The 23,842-nt window shown below is 38.7% G+C and overlaps 1 protein-coding gene across 24 annotated transcripts in view; it reads right to left on the minus strand.

The window, feature by feature from the left end:
* Nucleotides 1–291: 291 nt before the first annotated feature.
* Nucleotides 292–23,842, minus strand: part of LOC113544821 (calcium/calmodulin-dependent protein kinase type II subunit beta) — a 69,790-nt gene continuing 46,239 nt past the window's right edge. For 4 of the 24 annotated variants that reach the window (XM_053241437.1, XM_034312748.2, XM_053241442.1 and 1 more), the window contains 9 exons: nt 23,535–23,572; nt 18,439–18,471; nt 15,745–15,813; nt 13,929–13,973; nt 11,510–11,558; nt 7,267–7,342; nt 6,988–7,082; nt 5,154–5,388; nt 292–4,543 (listed from right to left, as the gene is read on the minus strand). In XM_053241437.1, the coding sequence (XP_053097412.1) occupies nt 5,156–5,388; nt 6,988–7,082; nt 7,267–7,342; nt 11,510–11,558; nt 13,929–13,973; nt 15,745–15,813; nt 18,439–18,471; nt 23,535–23,572 (638 nt within the window). In that variant the 3' untranslated portion in view covers nt 292–4,543; nt 5,154–5,155. The remainder of the gene's footprint in view (nt 4,544–5,153; nt 5,389–6,987; nt 7,083–7,266; nt 7,343–11,509; nt 11,559–13,928; nt 13,974–15,744; nt 15,814–18,438; nt 18,472–23,534; nt 23,573–23,842) is intronic. The other 20 variants (XM_026943815.3, XM_026943807.3, XM_026943816.3 and 17 more) reach the window with 10 other exon arrangements.

Consider the following 23,842-nt stretch of genomic DNA (forward strand, 5'->3'; position numbering starts at 1 on the left):
CACACGAACCATTTACAAACTGCTGACTGATGTGATCAGGGCACACAAACAAGCTCAAAGGGTCTTGTCAAACAAAAGTATTGAGATAATAATGTGTCTACGTTGGATCTGTGGAGACAGTGGTCAGATGTTCTCCAGATAGCACAGTTTGTCCTTTGAATTTGTACACAATGTTTACATATTATTTACAGCCACGTCATTCAGATAACTGCTTACTCTGTGTTATTACCTAACGCAGCACAGTACGGCACAAAAGTATTTTGCAAAAAGGATAGCTGTGAAAAAATAGCCTTATTCATGGTGACAATATTATTTTTTTATTGGTAACATATTGATAACATCTTAATACATTTCCTTTAAGTTATATGGGAGAGAGAGAAAACACTGGAAGAACAGATAAGAAGAATCATAAGCAGAATCAAGAGAAACATGGGACTCAGTAAACTAATTTTCTAATAATAATAATAATCATATAAGTTTCACATAATCTCAATTTACGTTAAAGAGATTATATACAATATCCTCCAAAAATGAGACCTGAACGATAAATTTTTGAAGGCTCAGTGTTGTAGGAATAATTTTTAAAAAACAAACAAAAACAAAAAACAAAAAAACAACTGACTATAACCAAAAGAGGGAAATTTTGGGAAAAAACACTACAAATAGTTATTGGCTTGATGTTGTAAGAGCAGCAAGGTAGCACTGTATGTGAAACACAGGACTGATTCACTTCTGCTTCATTCACTCTCCTCAACACACACACACACACACACAAACCCTGTTTTAGGCCATGAGGTTACATCATTTCTTCCTTAACACACTCATTCCTTAACGCTGCTTTATCTAAATTGGTTGCCTGGTTCAGGAGGTGAAATTGCAAGATCTGCAAATACCAAAAGTAATAGTTTTGCTTAGTAGGTGAATTTCTTAAGGTTTAATGAGATATGTAAAGATATTGATGAACAGGATGAATGATTTTATACTGCCACCTATGGGGAAATTCTCAAATAGGCCTTGCATGTGATTGGGGTGGAAAATATTTGAGTAATTTCCATCCTGCTTATCCTACACAGGGCTGCGGGGGAGCCTGGAGCCTATCCCAGGGAACTCGGGGCACAGGGCATGGGACACCCTAGATGGGGTGCCAACCCAGGGAACACGGAACAATCACACCCATGGTCACACACTATGGACAGTTTGGAATGCCAGTATCTGGAGGAAACCCGCACACACAGGGCAGATGTGGGATTCAAGTCCCCAACCCTGGAGGTGTGAGGCAAACATGCCAACCACTAAGCCACCATTCCCCCCTCTTGAGTAACTGTACTTCTTTACTATACTCAAGTATTATTAGTATTGTGGCATATTTATCCTTTACCTGAGTGTTACAGAAATTGAACACTTGTAATCTTAATTAATTAGATTTCTAAGAAGAAACATACTTTTTACTTTTTATAGTTGTTAGTGCTATAGCTATCAGTGTGTGTCTGAATATGGCTTAGAGACCAGACTGCAGTTTTGAACTTGAGGATGAACCCCTCCAGCCCTACCTAAGTAAAAACGTTTCAATATGCTGGAGTAAACAAAGACTAGTATAAAAATGAGGCATATCCTTTGCCTCCCTAGAAGGCATGAAAGCATGCTGAGATAAGTTTTGCTAATGTTCTAACCTTAACTGGCAATATTTAACTAAGTTAGCCTGTTTTCTTTGCTAATGCCAGGTTAGACTAGCATTGTTTCCAGTAGCTAACGTAATTGACTAGCAAGTCAAATTCTAGCTAATGGTAAATGTTGGTTATTTACATAATATTGTACTTCGGATTAATTCTTTAGTAAACTACATTGCGTTAGTTATGCGTATGTCCAGCAAACTTACAGAAATTGAATGGTGTTTTCAGGCAAACTGGCATAGTTGCTTTTAACATTTTTAGATAAGTAATAGATGTGAGTTTTCATATAAAAACATGACATTGCTTAATTTCATCAGTTAAAAACTTTTATGTTTTACTTTTTAATACTTAAGTACATTTCAAAGTAGCAACATTTTTACTTGAGTACATTTTCGGCTGGATACTTCCACTTTCAAACAAGATTTTGACACTTTTGCTTAAGTATAATTTCTCAGTACTTTTTCCACCCCTGGATTTGATCCATGCAGAATTCTTCCCAGGTCCATCACCACAGACACTAACATTATGCAAACTAACATGAAGAGGTTCGGATATTGAAAAAGAGTATCTGAAACACTCATTTCAAAGCTACCTCATGGCACACTCCAATTATGATTGCGCAACACTGCTCAGACAACACCAAAACCCTGTACAAAAGCATGCCATACAATCATCATGACACGGTTTACTGTGATAGTCAGAATTTATCATAATCATCATGTTCTAGAGACAAAAATAGTCATATACACTTACAAAACTCTGAAAATCGGTAGCGGTAGCTTAATTCACCAGCATTCAGTAGAAAAGAAACAAAGAATCAAATGAAAAATAAAGTCACCAAAAAATTATGCCAAAGTTCATGCAAGTTAATTGCCACCTACTGTATATTATGTTAGCACTACATAGCGGTTTTACAAGATATCTATTTTGCTAAAATTTAACTCTGTTATAGATCTCAAGGATTCCTTGCAATACTAAACACGCAGAAGAAAGAAAGAACAACACTGCACTAGAATATGCTGACATGCTGCTTTGATTGCTTCGAAAAAAGGTCTCATACGGTTCACCATTTACAAAGAGGTCTTCTCTGAAGTGATGTGTGGGGTTCAGAAACATACTACAAAACCATAATCACATTTCAGAACAAAATGTAAAAGAATAAAAGAGAAATAAATTGAAATAAAAAAAAAAATCAGCAGTCTTCCAGTGAATTTCCTTAACAGCTTGACAGTGAGATACCTTAAAAAATGCTATTTAAACTTAATAACAGCATTAAAAAAAATCAGTGTCATACACGGACACACACACACACTTGTGTATCCCTGATACCCATGCAGTGGCTTTTTCCCGTTCTTTTCATAATCTAGGGGAAAACAAATGGTGATTCTTTCCTCTGCATCCTGTGGCTCATATATATATATAGGGGAAAGCACTTAAGCTTCCCATTCGTTTTTATTAAACTAGTTTCACATTCAAGAGGTCAAAAGAAGACTGTTTATCCCCATATCAGTGAGGAACCCAAGAAATATCGCCCCATCACACACTTTCTAAAAAGACTGATGAAAAAAAAAAACCCTCTTACGCTCAAATAAATATAAAAAATGCAAAAACAATGTTAGTACCCTGTATATAGACAAATAAAATAAAACACTGAATGACTAGATTTATATCAATATTTCATATACTCTCTTTATCTTAACTGTTAACCTGATGATCTAAATCCATAATGCGCCTTAATAACTCTATATCTCTATAAAATCTTCCTCTAGGATTGTCCCATACTGTTTAGGCAGGAAATACAACACACACAACTCGTCGCTCTTCCAATCATTTCAAATCGCATCAATTACGAATTCTAACAGTGCAGTAAGGTTGTGCTTCCATCATCAGTCACAACCTTAGTTTCTTATAAACCGTTTTAAAGGGGGACTAAATAAACCTCTGCAAAACGACTTTCCCGGGAGCGTGCCTCAGCAGACCCAATAAAAATGCACGGATATCAGTTAAGACGTACACTGTGACTACAGACGATAATCACCTAGCTGCATGAATGCAAGACGGAGACGGTTAGCTTCTGTTTGAACGGTGTCGTCCTCTCGTGTTATGTATACAGTAATGCGTAGTCACGCATTTAATACCCGCACCATGCTGCCGAAGTAAACTTCATTTGACTCAAAACAACAAATAAAACCCCCACTAGATAAAACAACAAATCCTTGCTTCCAGGATAACTGTTCAAATCGATTTACATCAATAATTTGACTATTTATACATTATTTTTGACTAAATAAACAATAGAACAACATCAATACTTAAAATTATAGAAGTAGTAATAATAAAAAGTAGTAGCCATTACAACAATCATAATAATGCTGATATAGTACTTCATTAACACGTGATCTATTATAGTGAGGAGTGCCTGGGCACACAGGTCATAAGGCCAATGGAGACGAGAGTGAGGCAGGGAGAAGGGGATTGTGGGGGTAAAAGGCATTGCACAGGCTATAACACTGAACCTAGAGTCTGTGCTCGCTCTCCTGGACTGATGTATGTATCATTCACTTGAATCTTGGCATAAGTGTTAGTGAGCAGTGGCGTGTTGTGTGTGTGTTAGTGCACTGGTGCCAATGTTGTGTTATGTATTGAAAAGTTTTGGGTGGTGGGGAAGTGTGGCAGGATGCAATTGTGGAAGAGCAGTCCAGTAGGTGGAGACACAGGTATAGGTTTTGCATGCAGGCGTGGACAGCTGTGACCAGAACTGGAAGGCTGAAAGCTCCTGAGCTCTCCAATGCTGGACTCTTCCTGCCGTCCCCGCTGATCCTCCCTCTCGTTCTTGTCCCAAGTGTCAAAACACACCCCGCTGCCGTCCCACTCTACAACATACATCCGAATGTCATAGAGCCATTCAAAACACATTACTAAGGATGGTACAGTAGGAAAAATGGATATGTGTAAATGGAGAAGAAATGGCGAATGCCACACATAATCTAAAACCTACTGAACTTATTTATCTTATTTTTAAAAAATGTCAAACTGTTGATTTGGTGAATTTTTTTTAAAGGAGACTTTTATTTAATATTTATGGTCGTTGTCTCCAGTGCCAGCGCTTTGTAACAGTAAGTTTTTCCACCAAGGAAAAGTCTTCAGGACTTTTCTGTTTTCTTGGCAAAGACAAGCTAAATTTGTTTTTTGTCTTTTTAACTTCAAGAGAGAGTGAGACAAAAAAGAGAGGCTGGTGAGGAAACAATGGTCACTTGTCATTAATCAATAAATTTAAAAATCTTATTAGCAACTTGTATTATCGCTTACCTATTTTATTTTTCTGACCCCACCAACGTAGCTAAACATTAGTGTTAACTATTTCAGATCTCCTTATCACAATGTGCACTGTCACACCCTTACACTTTATGCACTGAACATACATCATCAAAGAGCAGGACATGGCATAAACAGTGCTACTAACTGGACCTGTGTGTGTGTTACCTTCACTGGAGTGGGGCGGCAGGAGCGCCCGAGCAGTGGAAGTGCACATTCTGCCATTTGGAGTCACGGCGATGCCACACACGAGTCTCCTCTGACTGGCTGCTGCGTGGCCGGCCCTGGCCATCCACAAACTGAGTAAGGCGGATGTAGGCGATGCAGGCGGCATCCTCGCCGATCAGGTGCACGTGAGGGTTCAGGATGGTGGTGTGGATGGGCTTACTGTTCTTAGACAGCACTGGAACAGAAGTGCAAGGGCTGTATGTCATGGCATTATGAACAATCGTAGTACATTTTCATGTATAGATCATTGCAACAGGTTCTATGCAACAGGTTAAGTCTAACAACAACAGAAGGTTTTACCATCAGAAAAAAAGAAGTTCCTACTCTGAAAGCTAGAACCAGTAACCATACACAGAACCCTGTTTTTTGCTAGTATAATGCTGGTGTATTGCTAAAATAGTTGTGCTTTATACTTGTCTTTGTGTAATGCTCAGCACTTCTGTACAAATTCTCTCATGTATGGCAGACTACTTCAACAAGGAAACCGCAAACATTATTGTGCAAGGCTCTCATGGGCATGTGCCGGAGTGGGGCTGCCTGAGCACCAGTGTTTGACTGCTATGGATGAAAGACTCTTGTAACAACTCCCCACAGTCAAGCAACTTCCACAATAGGTACCGACACGAGCCCAATTTATACCCCAGCATGCTCAAACCACTTTCAGTCCTTCCACACTGCTCAATCTACATCCCAGGACACACTCAATCTACCAAATCTCAAATGATGGCTCCCAGCTGCTGGCTATCTGACAGTCTCTAATCTGAAAGAACAGTGTTTTACAGCACTGAGCGAAAATGGAGGAATTCCAACTTGAGATAGTGATATGTATCAGGCACTGCTGGCCTCCTTTACTCTTCTGTTGCTAACACCAAGACAGTCTTCTTTCATTATAAGATCACCACATGTACCTTCTCTTCCTTGCGTAACCCCCTCCTCCCCAGAAGATCACTGATATTCAGGGATACATCAGTCTTCTAGCCGAGGTGGAACAAACACACATTCAGAATGTGAGTCTAACTTTGCACACATTCAGTCCGCTGCATTCTCCTGAGATTGACGTCCTTACAGGCAATGAAACATTACACAATGCCCTATGTCTTCTCTCCTCATCCTTCATGACTGTCTGCTTGCCTTTGACACTATGAATCACCACATCCTTATTTCCACTTATGTAAATGTAAATGTTTGCAACATAATGCCTGTTCTCTCAAACTCAAATTACCTTTACTGTTTATTCTTTACCTTACCCCCTGCCTATTACTTGTCAATATTAACACTCACCTGTGTCCAAGTCTGTGTGTTTGTGAAATATCTTAATAAGTAATCTCCTCTATGCGCTATGTCTTATCAAGGTGTTTTTTAAATTACATAATAAGTGAATGGATAGTGGTGCAGCCTCATTTAGGAAATGTATTAATTGTGTTAGTTTTTGTTTAAGATTGATTGTATACTGTCTGATTTTGTATCTTGATTTTGAATCTTTGGTTAAAAATGTCTGTTAAATAAATTAATTTAGATGCCCAGTCCCAAAAATCCCAAGACATCATTGGCTTGAAGTGACAAAGATGCACCAGTTTTTTGATTACTGATGAAATAATAAAAGATTCTACAACAGCGAGAAAATATGAGAATGTCTGAGCTGGTCTGACGTAGTCCTTTCTTGGACACTGCTAAATTCTATACAAGGCAAAGACGCATAAATTCACAGGATCATGAGTAGCGAGAGAGCAATATGTGTATTTTATAACTTTGAAGATCATTTTAGCCAACTTACAGTTCTCAAAGTAGAATCGATGGAAGTCCATGCCCTCTACTAGGTTACCCAAGGCCTCAGGTTCAAAAGAAGTCAGTCCAGGGTCGCAGATCTTCCTGTAACAAAAATGCATCACTTGTACATTACTGTTACCAGTCGACCAGTGGTGATAGCTATTTCTGCACATAGTCACAGTATGACTCAGTGTTCCATGATCAGGTCTGAGATCAGGACATACTTTCAATAAGTTGTATCTAATACTGCAGGCTAATTATAGCACACTAGGAGGCAGTGACTCACGCGTAGGCCTCGAAGTCCCCATTGTTCACAGCCTCAATTAGCTGCTCTGTGATCTTAATGATCTCCTGTTTGCGTGCTGGACAGGGAACACAAAAACACAGCACTCATAGTCACATAGGACAAATATTACATGTTTTTATCTTTCTTACACTGGAATAAAATTCAGAAGGCACATCAGGAACACTTATTACTTGCTCAGTAGACTCATAAGCAGTATGGACTTTTATTTTTCAGAGACAATGTATGTTGGAAATTGTACCAAAAAAAGCATTAGTACAGTATATTGGGTATCTTTCCCATAAACCTTTCAGAATATTATAGGCAGAGAAACAGTTGCGCAGAAACTATTTTTAAAAATATAAGCTTTGTTTTAATGGGGCAGTAAAATAAAAATAATAAAGGTCTTGCAAGAGCTCTTGTAACTCCATTTCCTATTTTTATAAAGCTTGGTACAACACACAGTTGCTGCAACCCTTCCAATGAACAGCCACAGATCAGAAACAGTAAATTGTAGACTCGTGCACTCACCTGACTGCATCTCCTGCAAAACACTTGATCCAGGCATTCATTCCTTGGCTCATTCCTTCCTCCCCTCACACCACTATCTTCTACTCATATTTGTGTACGTACAGTATTCACAAAAATCTGTGTGTCACTCCATTACTTCTATGGAAATTCAAATTCAATCCACAAACCCCTGTACTATAATATGAATACCTCTTTTTATGATAGTCTTCATCCATGAACACAGTGCATTCTCTCTCTCCCTTTCTTGTTCTGGGTTTTACTTCCCTTTTTAAGAGTATGAAGCTGCAAGAGCTCAGTGTGCTATTCCTGTCTCTTGCTTCTCTGATAAAGCTTAGGCCTTTAGTCCTCCTTCCCTCTCTCTATCTCCCTCCCTCCTTTTGTAATTTCCTGTTCTGCAACAGTGAGCTTAGTGGTAGGGTTTCTTGACAAATCTTACTCTTTCTTCATCTATAGCTGGCACCAGAGGGGCGGGTTGGATGCTTTAGCAGCCTTTAAACTCTACTTCATCAATGTCAAAAAACCAAAGGTAGCCAAGACCAAATGCATTCCCACTGCATTTAACCCTGCAGCAGGGTTAAATATCACATATAACCACTTCCAGCTATAGGAATACCACTCTAGACATTTAAGAAGGAACCGTGGTCTTATCTACCACTCTGGAAGGTCACTGAAAAAGCCTGAATGCAATGAAAAAAATGAGACAGAGAGGAGAAGGAGTTTGCAAGTGTGCAAGGGAGGTATATAAGGCAGCCACAAAACACTGAAGTGGATGAACAGGTGGATTTGGACACACACAGTAGAAAAACCAAGAAAAAAAGAAAACAAAGGAGACAGGGTTGGCTCAGGGCTACTGATCAGAAGGTTGTGCATTAAAATCCCAGCTCAGCCAAGATGCCACTGTTGAGCATGTACCTGAGCAAGTCCCTAAACCGTCAACTGCTCAGTTGTGTCCTAACTCAAGTGTAAGTTTCTCTGGATAAAAGCATCATCCAAATTGGCAACATGTAAATAGAATTAAGAAGCGAAGTATAGTTGTGGGATTATTTAAAAACTTTTCTAAGAGGTTGACGGCTGAATCACTGAGCATGTGCAGAACCTCAAGTCTGAACCTTGCTAGTGTGTAGTGGTAAGTCGAATGGGTGGGCTCTATTTCCCCGTTGCATAGTGAGGGTGTGGAAGGGTGGGTCCAGACAGGGTTCCTCCTTCACTGCTGGGCAAGGCTGCAAGTCTGGAGGCTCTGCACAGACAGGCCAAGACGTGGACATGGAGGGAGTGAGTAGTGGATGAGGAAGAAATATGTCCAGGCAGAAGGGAAAAGGACAGCAGACATGCTTCGAAAATTTCATCACATGCTGGTCAAGGGATCCTCATGCAGTTAAAAGGGCCAAAACACAGGCAGCACAAGCACAGTTGGACCATCGTCGGGAGTGTGCAGAAATGGCAAGAAAAATGGAAGAGCTCTCAATGTGGCTGGTTAACAAACTAACCTTCTGGCCTGCTGGCAGGCTTAGAATATAGCACAAATGTTCCTCCAACATTATGACTCAGTGGAAAACTCTAATCTAGCCCTCATTAAAGTATTCAGGAGCCTTATACTGCTCAAGCTAAAGTGTTATCACACGCTAAGCTGCCTAAGATTACCTAGATCCATCACAGCAAATCTGATCCAGTGACATTTCAGTAGGGTGACATGATTAAAATGTCCAAAAATACACTATTTCTGAAGTTCGGAAAGGTCTTGTTACTTCACAATCCAAAAAGTGATTGTGGGAGTAGGATGTCTACACACCAAGCCAAACTAAGCTGACTGGTGGAAGTGCAGTGGAACTTACAGAAGACAGCAGGGCCTGGAGGCGACTGGCTACACTCTGAGATAGCCTTAAGTGAGCTGCTGTCTATGCTTTTTCCTATTGAGTGTCAGGCAATAAAGTGGGGAGAGACGGAAAAAAGGCAGCACTGATAAAAACGACCCTGGAGTACAGTCTAATTGCGGATGGCTAGTTTTTTGGCTAACAGCAGGCTAGTTTTGAGGTCACGCAAGTCATGCCACAGATGCTGGTCTGCATAAACAACCCCATCCTACCTCTTCTGATCACAAAACACATATGTACTTGAATATTTATCTATCTGTATCCAGGTTTAAACCTGAAATGGGTGTGGCATACATGAGAAGGGTTTTTTTTTTCTTTTTCTAAATATGAACCATACGACTATGCCCAGTTTTTTTTCCTTTAATGGTAGCACTGTCGGCATGGTGTGAGAATTCTGGCTCTGACAGTTCCTCAACCTCAGCTATATCACTCCAGTTCATAACTGTTCTCAACTAGAGAGTGTTTTTTAATCACACTCACGCATATGCCTGAAATATATAGACAAATTTAGTTGGTTCTGTTTCTCAAAATATAAACCACTATTAGCCTAATTTAAATCACCATGACCCTGACCAGGCAGTTACTAAGGATGAATGAGTGAAAGCTGTAAATGTATTGCACAGCATCTCACATACATGTTAATGTATGTGGTACATCTGTGTCCCGTGAGCTTCACAACTAACAGCTGGCTCATGCCAACATGAAACCTCCTGCTTGCATGACTTTTAGTGGGATCCCAGTTCTGATGCATACCTCTTGTCTCAACCATGCTGGCATGCTTTCCAGAAAGCAAAATTAACAGTCCACCTCATATTCATATCTGCATTTGTATTTGTTTAGAACACGTTATCTGTTAATTATGAATACTGTATTTGTATTCAGTTGCATCCACAGTGCACATATAAATCCTTCACTGATTTCACTCACAACCTCTTTCTTAGGCTTGTTTCCAAAATTGAAAATATTACATTCAAGGTGACCTTGTAGTGTTCCTGACTGTCCCTCCCTGGAGAGCAATGTTGGAGAGGAGACAGAGGATTAGCTAACTTTCTGTATTAAAACTGGATAATAGCCAATAGATTTGATGCATTTTGCACTTTGTGGTTGAGGACAAAACATCCAAAACTGTAATGTGCTGTAATGTAAAGGCTAGTGACATTATATAGGTTTATATGAGCAGATTTAAACGGGGAATTTGTTATACACACAGGCCATTGAACCACTGTATGCTCTGCAGTGTGATCTAGTTTCATATACTAGTCGCAAAATGTAATTTGACCTTGCCTATATTTAGGTTCATTAAAGAAGATTTGAAATCACAAGATTCAAGCAAGTACCAAGGCGACTACAAAATAAAATTGCAGGGGTAGAAGTCTGTATGAGTATCACTTTGTTGTTGCTGCACTCCTTCAAGCTTGATTCCCTTATTATATAACACTGTGAACAGAAAACCAAGTATCTAGGCAAAACATTTTGTGAATCAGCTAGCTAATTTAATCAATTTGTGAATTAGCTAGCTAATTTCTAATTTAGGTACACTCCTATATTTTTACTGTTCTTACTATTACAAATGTCGTGATCAAGGTAATGTAAATAGTTGTTGAAACAAAGTGATCAAAGCAAAAACCACAGGCCTGTGCTAGACCCCTTGTGTTGTGTTTATATCCCATCTGTCAGTCATGTTATACACACATCCCCACAGCCCTTCACTCCACCTACTGCTAAACAGCAGTGTCACAAAACACTTATTATTATTATTTTTTTTTTTACACCTTTTCCAGGGGGAGGATGGTCATGAGATTTCAGTTCAGAGTTCAGAGTTTGGGTGAAAAGATAAAGCCTACCTTTAACATCCTCATCCTCGATTGTGGTGTTGCTGCTGTCTGAGGACTCCTACAGGACAGACACACATCACTGATTACCATCTGCTCTGTCCATTCAGAAACACACTCACTCACTCACTCACTCACCCACACACACAGACACACACACACAGGCACAACTCAAAACACGTGACAATCGATTTAGCACAAGTAATGCTGCTGTACAAATAAATGAGGACCATTATCACCACAAATGGAACTACATACAGTCGGCTTCGAGTGAACGCACGAGAACACTGCAAACATTGACAGTGATGACAGTAGCAGCTGGAATTCAGCGACAGAAGTACTGCTTTATTAAGTGAAGACAGTTATGACAGTTATCCCAAATCTAAATAAGCTCACGATACATTTGAAAGCTTATTCTCCAGCTGGCCATCTGGTGAGGCTTTAAATAAACTATCTCGCTGTTCTGAAACACTTTCCCCAGATGGCAGCAGAGAACACACAGCTGTTTATTTCCTCCTCTACCACCCCACCTCAATGTACCTACCCACACACACACAAAACACACCATGCGCTCTTAATAGCTCGCATTAATCTTTGACACATACAGTATACTGATGCTTTTGAGCATCCCAAACCCCAAGCTGGTATCATTAACTGAAAGTTCCTGTGTGTTGGTTATCTGCCTAATGCACACACAGTGTAGAGGCTAGACAACACACACACACATACTGGCTATCAGACTGAGGCAGGCGAGCCAGAGCACAGAGAAACAGAAACACTCCAACAACCACACTGCCCCTGAAGAGAGCAGTGGCCATACGGATGGAGACCAGAGAGAGTGACATGGACTGTGAATATTAATTAGCAGTTAGTGCACTTGATTTGAGGGCTAATAAAGAAATAGCTGATGGTAAGTGGAAAAAGTTGAAAAATTTGGCAAACTCAGAGGCAAACAGATGGACAGAGGACAGTTTTATTTTTAAAAAGTGCTGTGTATTGTAAACCCTGTCTATCATTAAAGCTAACATGAGTTAGAAGAAAAAATTTAACCAAAAATGAAATCAGCCATGACATATTTGCTGTCTGCTCTCTGCTTCTTAAGTTTTCCACTCAGTCTGATGTTGCTAACAAGCACAGTGGCTTGCAGAATATTTACTCCTTTGACCTTTTCCACATTTTGCAGTGTTACATCCTAATATAGTAATAATTTATAAATAAATTAAAAATCTAAAAGTTGTAATTGCATAAGTATTCACCCCTGGTTGATGTGAAACCCTTAAATTAGTTCCGCAACCATATAATCCCAATGAAGTCCATTTCAGCTCTACACTACAAAATATGGAAAGGTTCAAGGGGATTGAATACTTATGCAAGACACTGTAACAGAAGCTTGTAGTTCCCAGTTTATCATTGGGCAAACTGTATGCCTAAATCATCACAACAATTGTTTCATCAAATAGCAGAGTAAGTATTAAAAAGATTAATTATAGGAATGACTTCTCTATTGTACAATTCCAACTTTGAGCCCGAGCCTTGCGAGGAGTGATACCAAACGGTGCTAAGAAAAAAGTTATTCCGCTTCAACTGTAGCTGACAGTTTTTACCTAGAAGATATCTTTTTGATGGGCTTGTAGCCAAGATCACCATTGTGAAGTCTAAGACAAATCCAAGACCAAGACTAACCGAGAATGATTCAAGACCGAGGCTTAAGGGGGTTGAGGCCAAGTCAAGATCGAGACCGCAAAACATCAAATCTTTTTCGGGGCCAAGCTTTTTCTTCAACTAGTTGGCTTCGTTTGTGCCTTGCACCAATGATTAGGTTATGTTTACTAGAAGAAGGAATTGCTTCTTGTCAAACTTTATGTATGTGAAAAGAAAACATGAGCATTATTTGTACAAACTCTTGGTTGAGACCGAGACCATATCTAGTGAGACTGAGACAAGTCTAAGTACAAATGCAACTAAATTTTAAAAGAAAACGTCTCGAAACCGGTTCAAGGCCCTTAGTGATTCCAAACAAGTCCACATGCTTTGAAGCAAGTTTGTGATGATTTCGATATGCTGTTTGCACAAGGCTACATTGACTAAAGCACTACATCACCTTTGTACCTCCAAAGAAGCAAACAGACACCAAACATATCTTGGCAGTTTGGTTACATAAGAAATAAGGTGCAAATTGTTTACATTTTATTCAAATTTTACAGAAGCAATGAATTACAATAAATTAAAGCGTCTTGCAACTGTATTTTTAATTGAAGAGATTACTTATAATTATATCTGTTCGTATCTGAGAACAAGGATGATAAAACACTTTCCTACTCCAAAGAATGAACAACTGGCATCAGATACAACAAAGATGAAAGTGAGATAGAGAAGGGTTAAAAAAAAAAAAAAGTAAATATGGATGGAGAGGGCGTGGGGAAGGATGTACCTTGATCCCATCCACTGGGTTATGGATAACAGTGGTCTGAGCCTCCTACAGAGAGAGAGCGAGAAGGAAAGGCAAAGGATGGCAAGACCAAGAGAAACAGAGACAGAGAGATAAGGGAAGAGGAGAAAGAGCAAAAAAAAAAAAAAAAACCCCCGAGGTGTAGGTGAGAGATGGAGAGAGTAAAAATAATAAGTGTTAGCAGAGATAAAACAGTGAGAGAACGCAGAGGAATAGAAGAGCAGTCAGAGTTAGTGTGAGAGAACATAAACTTAATGAATGGAAGTTATTAACTGGACATGATGCTCTGGTTTATAATAGAAGAGAGTTAAAGATTTAAAGCAGAAGAACTAAAGCCAGTCTGAAAAAAAAGAAGATTCTAATAAACTCTAGCCTATAAGCACAAGACTGAGTGGCAATGACGTGATATAAAGTACATCATGAATGTCAGCATTACAGCCTTTATTACACCAACACTTTGAGAGCAAACTGTAAAGCGTGTTATCCAATATCCATAAATCCAACAAATCCCTAGAATAGGACTAAATTGTTTATTTACTATATATTTTTATTCTGATGTAATAGTTTTAGAAATAGAATTTGTGCTTTGCGTCTCGTCTGTGGTAGATACAAATGTCACCACTGTCCATAACTTAGGGATTTGGGGTTCCATGGAGCAGTAAAAAAGAAAACCATTTTATTTTATACCACAGCACTGTTGAAGTCACAAATCTTATTAATTCTCTATAACAATATGGTTCTGAAAAATGATAAAATGTTTTCATTTCTATAGTAAAAGTTATTTCACAGGGACTTGTATGGCTAATAGCAAACTAATAAAAACATACTGTTAATTAACAAAGAAAAATGTAATCGTTGATATGAGGAAGGTTTCTCTAAGGAGACGTTTATTTAACATTGGAAGGAGTCTCCAGTGTCGGCACTTTGTTACAGTCAGAGGTTTTCCACCACATGAAAGTCTTCAGGACAGAAGACGTTGGACATTGTGGTTTACCTGTAACAAGCTACATTTTGTCTGTATTAATCATGAAAAAATAGAGGCTGGTGAGGGAATGGCTATTTAAAGCTGCTATAACATAAGTGATAACAGGAACTAACCTATCTGATGGACGTTCCACAACATCAAAAGTAACTATAAATGGATAAAAAGTACGACATTTCATTCTTTAAGTTAAATAAAACTAACTAAAATGTAATAAATTAAAAATGCTGTGGTATAAGAGGAATAAAACATTTTAGGGCATCCTGTTACAGGAAACCCATTGTTGATTATTTTCCAATTCAAGTCCAAATACATATCATTATTTGGCACACCGAAGCACAAGAATATCATTCTTGGCATTGATATCACATAAAAAATGCAAAACACCACAAATACATAAACATATTTATTTATGGAGATAAACATTAATGTCAACGTGATGAAGAGGGATTAACTGTGGCCTAAAAACCCAACAGCTCTAAGGTCACAAGATTTGCTATCTTGATAAGGAATCCTGGAGAACACAAAACACTTTGTCCTTCTTCTTCATGCAAAAACAACCACACATTGTAGACCCAAAGGTGTTGTTAAAGTGTTCATATCAAAACGTTAAAGAAACGTTAGATAAAATGAAAAGGGTCTGAGGAAAAATTGTTTAGATATACTGTGCTACTTTGTGAGAGATATGTCATATAGAGCTAGGGGCAGGGACAGATGAGGAGAGACAGGAGGGACAGACCAGATGAAGAAAAAAACAAACAAAAAAAACCCCAGAGGGATTGTGAGAGGAAAAGAGAGAAATAAGGAGGTAAATACCAGAGCAGGAGAGGGGATGTTCCCTTTAGGACTGGTGACTATGCTGTTTTTCGTGCTGTTTGACTGTGGCTGTGCAGAAAACACAACAGTGTTATTAAAAAGGGGCTGATGTAGAGAGAGAGAGAGAGAGAGAGAGAGACAGAGAGAGAGGGAGAGAGATAACAGACTTGGGACCACCCCATGCTTACAGTTTCAAAATCGTATCTGATTCTACTATAGACTGGAAAACACAACCTAACATGGCTGATTATCATTCTGTAATAAAACTCATAGGGCTCACACTAGGTATGCATCGATACTTTTTTTTTTTCAGATTGAGTACGAGTACATGTTCTTTGGTATTCGATGATACTGAAATGATCGATACTACTTAGTATTAAGCAGTCAGGGCATTATGGAACATTTTATCTAGTTCTGTTTTGGTTGGTTGCTGCTGTTTTCTGCTAGCAATAAACAACTTGTGCTGAGTTTTTAATAGGGTGAGAGCGGCCAACCTGTGTGCGCAGAGCAGTATAGTCGAGCTCGATCATTAAAATGAGCGCGAGGTGCTGTGAACTGCACCTTGACTTGAAAGCAAAGCGTAGACGCTGGAGAGTGAGGAAAGAGAGGGAAGCATGTGTGTCTCAGTGCTTAGTGCTCGCAGAAATGAACTTCTCGCGTTCTCACAGCGCTCTTTTCCCTGCTTCCAGCCTCACGAACACCTGTATGTGCACACAATTCACACAGCTTACACTCATTTTTAATGAACGTGCTTGCTGGTACTGCTCTGCATGCCCCGCCCTCATGCTCGCTATTAAAGATACTGGTTAAATGCCGTAAGACGTTTTTATCAGGGTGCTTGTATTTAGAAAGATGCTGTAGTACCTCCTACACAGTATAAGATCAATACAAATATGAGTATCGATGCATCCCTACTGAGAACTGAGTTAAGACAATGGCTATGTTTACATGCACACATGCAGTATCTTAGGATTTTCCAATTTTGGCTATTATCATTTCTGATGATGCACTTAAAAATGTAACCCTATATAAATAATTGTTATGTGATCAAATACTAAAGATTTTATGAAGATGGATTTTTTTTAAAAATTCATTTGTGTCAAATGACTGCAATACATTTAACAACATGCTACTACTACTAATTGATGCTTAAGTACCTCTTGTAAGATTAGAACGTTCTGTGCATGTAAACATTGTTAAAGAGAATTTTGTCCTTTGGCCAAATGAATATACAGACCCAGTAAAAGCATTCAGTTGAACTAATCCATGGAATGATAATCTGAATTAATCCACACATTTATCAGAACACAAACTTGAAATCTAAAATCTGTCCAGAAAGCCACAAACTAAGGGAGTCTCTGTAGAGTAGTTTGGGGTTGGACTATGTGCTCTCTAACATCAGAATTGAACTGAAAAAATCTTTTTAAGCCACACAGACAGCTGGTTAAACACAAAAAGCAAAAAACAAGACACTCAACAGCTTAATGTCACAGTAAACACGCTGTGCTCTAAAAACTGATACACACAAGAACACAGAGGCGTAGGGTTCATTTCAACTTTGAAACACACACACAACTCATTGTATGAATAAATTTTCATAATGCAGTGACAATTCCAGCATAGTACACAACCTTACCAAAGAAACAGGACATTTTGATTCCTAACCAGTGATGCAAGTACTTATATAAAATATATATATATGAACCCTATAACTTCCCTTATAATTATTCACAATTATACTTCAATTAGTTATAACTCAAATAAATTCTATATTCTAAAATAATACTTCAAATAAATTATAAGTATCATGGTAATGTTACATCGGCCTTTTAGGGCTGGTTAGGGCCTTAAGGCTCTAAAAAATACAAATACAAGATTTCAAGAATACAGCTGTAATATTTCAAGAATAAAACTGCTTATTCTATTTTGAAGAGTTCATATTCAGTGAAGAAGACATGTCATTATGGTTACAGGCATTATAGCTTAGCACATGATGAGAGCTGATTCTGGGCTTGTCCCAAATTTTCCAAGTCCACACTTTGGTGACGTAGGCAAAATGTCTCTTGTGGATGTACATAAATTTTAAAAAATGGTCATTTGGGACACAGTGTCAGTTTATTGATCAATTGAGCACTCAGTTCCACTAACACTACAACAGTTTCATTTACTCTGATTAGAAATTAAACAGTGACTGTGTGAATGTTTATGAGGCTAGCTAGCTATGATAGATACAGCTAACAAACTACTAGGCTGAATGAGAATTTAATTTTTAATCCAGATTAAGCCTAAATTTTGCAGTAACGTTTTCAAATGTATGCATCTTACCACCTTCTATAGCCTTGTCAGGAACGATTAGCCGCTGCCACAGTAGATGTGGCCGAGTAAAAAAGTTGTGACGGAAGCTATAGTTCCCTATGAATTTAAAGTAGTAGTCTTGGTACTTCTAAAATGCCATTTTCACAAATCTAGCAACTAACGGCAATCAAACCAGTATATTTAAGGCCATCACCTACTAAAGTTTCTACAGCATTACTAACCAAAAATTTACAGGACTTAAAAAACAGGCTCTCCTCAAAGGATAGAAGAATCCTCAAAGGACAGAAAACAATGAATGAATAAACCAGTTGTTGAATGAAGAGATAACAGGAATTTTTAAAAATGGGAAATGATAAACAGATTAAATAAGATCCTCACCATGTACTGAACGGTGGAGCTGGATTTCCGTTTCTGGTGCGATTGAGGGGGTAATGGCAGGACAACGGATGGCAGGATGTACACGGAGGGGGCAGAGAACGGAACAGTGAGTGTGAACATGAACACTGTGGATGGACTTAATGCACATGACTTGGACAATTTATTGGTGGACAATAAAAAGATGAAGAACACAGGGAAAAGGAACAGGCGGCTAGAAAACTATAATTCAAAAAAAGCAATGTCTGGTGGCATCGCAAGCTATAATGTATTGTTATTTTCCTTATACGTCACTGATGTGACCCTGTCCCCCCCGCCGAAGATCTGCACAGAGTGTTTTGTATGCTAATATGAAACCAAGCTTCGCTAATTTGCAAGCTAGCTACACACAGCTTACATAGGTTATAACATGCACATGGCATGAGCTGTAGTTTTTCATATTCGCACATACTATCATATATCTGCCCCTGCCAGCAATCCCCTCAGCATCTATACACCCTAATAAACACTTTTTCTAGAGGAAAACACTGACTACTGTACTATTATTTAAAAGCATTACTAAAATGAACTGTGGCCTTTCATGCACTAGCAACTAAAGCTAAATTTGTAATTAATACCATTTGCACAATACTGAACTGAAATAGCTCTTAATTACACTTTATTGAATTTCTGGCTGCTTTAAATCTTTCATACACTGGATTATTGATCACGTATTGTCTAGGAAGGATGGTCTATTTGCAGGGCTGGCAAAAGTACTGAGAAATTATACTTAAGTGAATAATGTGTTAAAACTTTAATTAAAAGTGGAAGTATCCAGCCAAAAAAATGTTGCTACTTTTAAATGCACTGAAGTATTAAAAATTAAAAGCTAAATATTTTAACTAAGGAATTTAAATTAGTTATATTTCCATTTGAAAAGTAACTGTCAGATAATATTTGTTTTAAAGCATCTATGCGATTTTGACTGAAAACGTCATTCAATCTACTTAAGCTTGCTTGTTATATGCATCACTAATGCTGCGAAGTTTGCTGATGAATTCATCAGAAGTAAAATATCCTGTAAATAACCAATATTTATCATTAGCTAGAATCTGACTTGTAGCCTAGCCAATTTATGTTAGCTACTAGAATTGATGCTAGTCTAGCGTGGCATTAGCAAAAGAAATCAGGCTAACTTAGTTAAATATAGTCAGTTAACATTAGCAAGTCAGCAAAATATGCCAAAATAATACTTAAATATAATAACAAAGTACAATTACTGTTTTCCACCCCTGTATATTTGTTTGAATATTGGTATGGGTGATTTTTTTGTTGTTGTTTGATTTTTTCTCTGTCTATTATGATTTCAGGACAATATCCTGACTACAGAATAATGTTTCCTTGTGGCTAAGTTACTTATGAGGTATGAGGCCGATCTACTTGCAACATACAGAAATTCGACCTTTTCTATGTGAATGTGCGGTGCAACATTTACGATTCTAATAATTCTAAAATGAAACAGGTAAAGCCATATACTAGGAATGCAGCAACAGCAGCACAAAGTAAAAGAGCAGGTGAAAAAAAGGCAAGAAATCCCAAAATGTCAGAATGAAGAAGTGTGGCGAGCCAGTTACTAAGCAATGAGTGAGGCACAGCGGAGGTGTCTATTTCTGTCTCTCAGCTCCCAGGGTTCAGACCACCAGCTATTCGTGGAGCAGGAGCTGCATTTCACACTGTGGTGGCCGCACCTTCTCCTGCCTATCATTACACAGCAGTGCACACACTTAAATCTCACAAGGTGAGCGATGGACTGAGATGGAGCAAGAACACTGAATGATTACAGCATGCTGAAGGTGTAATGATGGGAGATGAGGGAGGTGAAGTGGACAAGGGAAGGCTAAAGAAAGCTAACAGGGAGCTCCTCTGAAAAAAAAAAAAAAAATCTCCAGGTGCTTTGTGACTCATGGACATAGGCCATTTTATAGTGGTTTCTCAAATAAATATTTCCCAGTGAGTCTCCAACATTTGCCATTTCATTTTAGGATGCTTTTATACGGAATTAAATAGGCATGAATAATTCTAAAGACACAAATATTTCTTAAACTGTTTCATTTCTGGTCCCTGTATATTGAACTGATTGCACAACCCAAAATACAAGCTATTAGTCTCTCACTGTTTATTTTTTCATTTTTAAATGGGAATGGCATAGAGTATGATGAAAAATAGGCAACATGGCTTTTAATGTTTTTGCATGTTGCGTGTGTAGGAGCTTGATGGGAAAAGGGTTCAGCAGGGTATTCTTAGACGTGCCCTAGCTTGAGGATTTTTTTTTTCCTTTTTCCCTATTTTTCCTCCCCAATTTGGTCTGACGTGTGCCTAACATATGCTTCCTCCGAGATACATGAAGCCAGCCAACTGCATCTTTTCAAATTGCTGCTCATGCTGAGTCACAGAGCACCGTAATACACTCAGAGAAAAGCGCTATCTGCCCTCTTCCGCATACACGCGCTCGCAGATGCCCATGATTGTCCAGTGTCACTGTAATTGACAGGGGAGAGAGAGCATGCCATCCCTCCCACAGAAAGCCCACAGAGACATGAGGATAACATGTACAGAAACTCTATATAGATAGTAACCTCCTGTGCCACCCCAGATGCAATTTATTTTGTCTATCTGGTAAAAAAAAAAATTGTGTCTTGTTGGATGCCACCTTTTTACTGGACTGAGAAAGCTTTATATTGTTTTTGTATATATCTGAACATTTTATACAGTAAACTAATATTGCCTGAATGATTTCTTGAAGAGGTTGTCTATGGAATAATGTGCTGCCAATGCCTTTAATGCATTTATAATTATATATTATATTATATAGCCAATGAAGAAGTGGTGCGTGAAGTATGAAGCTGCCGTCCTCTTGCTCTGCCTCTTGCACCCCCTATTTAAACCGCCTATGCTTGTGGTGGATGGAGAGTTAGAGAGTGCAAGCAGGAAGAGGAAAAATGAGAATGCAGGGCGAGACAGCATGGTTGGTCTGTAGGCGGAAAGCTCAGCTGAATGAGATATGGCTACGATTAGGCAGCCAAAGGGGTAAGAGAGAGTGAGAGAGAGTGAGAGGAAGACAGAGAAAGAAGGAGGCAAGAAGAATGTGAGAGAGAGAGAGAGAGAGAGAGAGAGAGGTAGGTAGATGGGTAGGGAGGTAGAGATAAAAAGACAGAAAGATAAAGACAGAGAGAGAGAGAGAGAGAGTGGGTAAAGCATACCCGATGTGTGAAGCAGGGTATAAAAATCTGAAAATGTGAGATCTCGGTGGCATCTGAGTTCAGAACATCTCCAGCTATTTGAAGCTGCACATTACAGAAATAAACCATGAGAGGGGGCAGGAGGGCCAAAAAATTAACTGCACAATTTTCCCCATTTGCATTTCATCTTCAGCATGCTACTAGATTATGTAAGGTATGATTAATACTCAGAGTGAGGAATGCAAGACTGGAGAGGATTATTTTACAGATTATTCGCCATCCAATCACTCATGGAGAGCAGAGAAGAGGTTCATTTCTAATTCTGTAGCACAGGCTGATGTGAAAGCCTGAATCACTTAAAGGGGATTATGTGCTATCACACCAAATGAAGCCTCACACAGTGCATCATACTATGTCCACATTTGCTCATATTTTAAATAACGCTAGCCATTTTAAACCATTACATACACGGATGTGCACTCTTGAAAATAAAGTTCCATAGGGCAGTTCCACAGAAGAACCATTTTTGGTTGCCTAAAGAACATTTTTTGTCCAAGATTTTGTCTAAAAACTATTTTTGTTCCATGATTTGTTACCATAATAATCTAAATCTTTCCACATAATGGTAACATTTACAGAGGGCATTGTTTTTTTCTGTGGCACAAATAAACTGCAAATAGATCCAACAATCAAAAGGTTCTTTACAAGACCAAAGAATGACATTAATGGCACCTTTATGATTGAATATGTAGAATATCTCCCGTTAGGGGTCACCACAGTGGATCGTTGGTCAGCATTTTTGATTTGGCACAGCTTTTACGTTGGATGCCCTTCCTGATGCAACCCTCCCCAACTTTACCCAGGCTTGGGACTGGCACTGGGAGTGCACTGTCGTGTGCTGGGGTTGGTTCCCTGGCTGGGAATTTAACCCAGAGCGTGGCAGTGAGAGCGCCGTGGCCCAACCACTAGTTCTCCAGGGATCCCCATTAAGTGTGTAGAATATATTTTAGTATATTTATTACCACCCAATGAACTAGTAAAAATGGCCTAAAAACATTTCTATACATTTACACTTATTATAAATTCTATGAATATGCATTATATGCACATTAAAGAAATGACTCCATGTCCTGTCCTCACAAATAACTAGCTGATAAACTAGACTGATAGACTATAGACTGATAAACTAGCATTTAAATGCAACCCAAACTTAAAATTTATCATTACAATCAAAAATGATTTTGTTCATCGCTACTAGCTAGTTTTGCACACAGGTTCTCTGGAAAAAAGTTTTCATGTATGCTCCTTATATCATTGTTTTAAACAAATACTCTAAATAGAAAAATGTGACTGCTGCAATATGCTAACATTTATATATTTAAAAACTAGATTTCCTAACTTATATGAGTTTAGTAAGTTAAATAAATTTCTGAAATCTTCTAGTATTCTTGAGTGTATTAATAGTTACTAGTTATGCAGACAGCAAAATTGTGCACTTTTCTGAGGCATTTGAATGACTATTTAAATGAGGTCAAAAACAAGGTCAAATTGAATCATAAACAGTCTGAGACTTCATCAACCTGACAAGTGGCACCCAACCTAGCCCAAGCATTCTTCCCCCTAATCAGACAGAGACAGACACTCAGACAGTAGTGAGACAAAAAAAAAAAACATACAAACACTGCAGACAAAAACATAAATACTGACAAGCAGACTCTAACTCAAAACTGTCCAACCCCCCTCCCGTACAGGAACTGATTGTGTTTAGCGAAGGAAAGGGACACTAGCCCGTTAGACTGAAAAAGGCTTGGTGATAAAGAAAAGGAATGCAGAGAAAGAGAAAAGATTGTAAAGTAGTGGCAGTAGTCAAATCGACCTTACCTTGACATCAGCCTTCTTGTTGAGCAGGCTCTTGGCTGCTGCAGATGGAGAGAGAGGGAGGGAAAACATGGGTACGCAGAAGACAGAGTCGTAGTCACCATAACCAGAGTCACAGCATGTATGTAATGCTTTCACGACCAAAATGCTAGGCAATATCTCTCCTCAGAGAGGATTAACCGGCTTTTAAAATGCTATGTGGGGCAAGCGGAGCAAATCAAGGGCGCACGTATGTAGAGTGATAGGGTTACAACATACCGAAGGCAAAAATCCCTATAACAGGTACATCATGAGCAAAAAGGGAGTATTGC

The sequence above is a fragment of the Pangasianodon hypophthalmus genome, chromosome 17 (genome assembly GCF_027358585.1).
Source record: "Pangasianodon hypophthalmus isolate fPanHyp1 chromosome 17, fPanHyp1.pri, whole genome shotgun sequence".
Lineage (NCBI taxonomy): Eukaryota > Metazoa > Chordata > Actinopteri > Siluriformes > Pangasiidae > Pangasianodon > Pangasianodon hypophthalmus.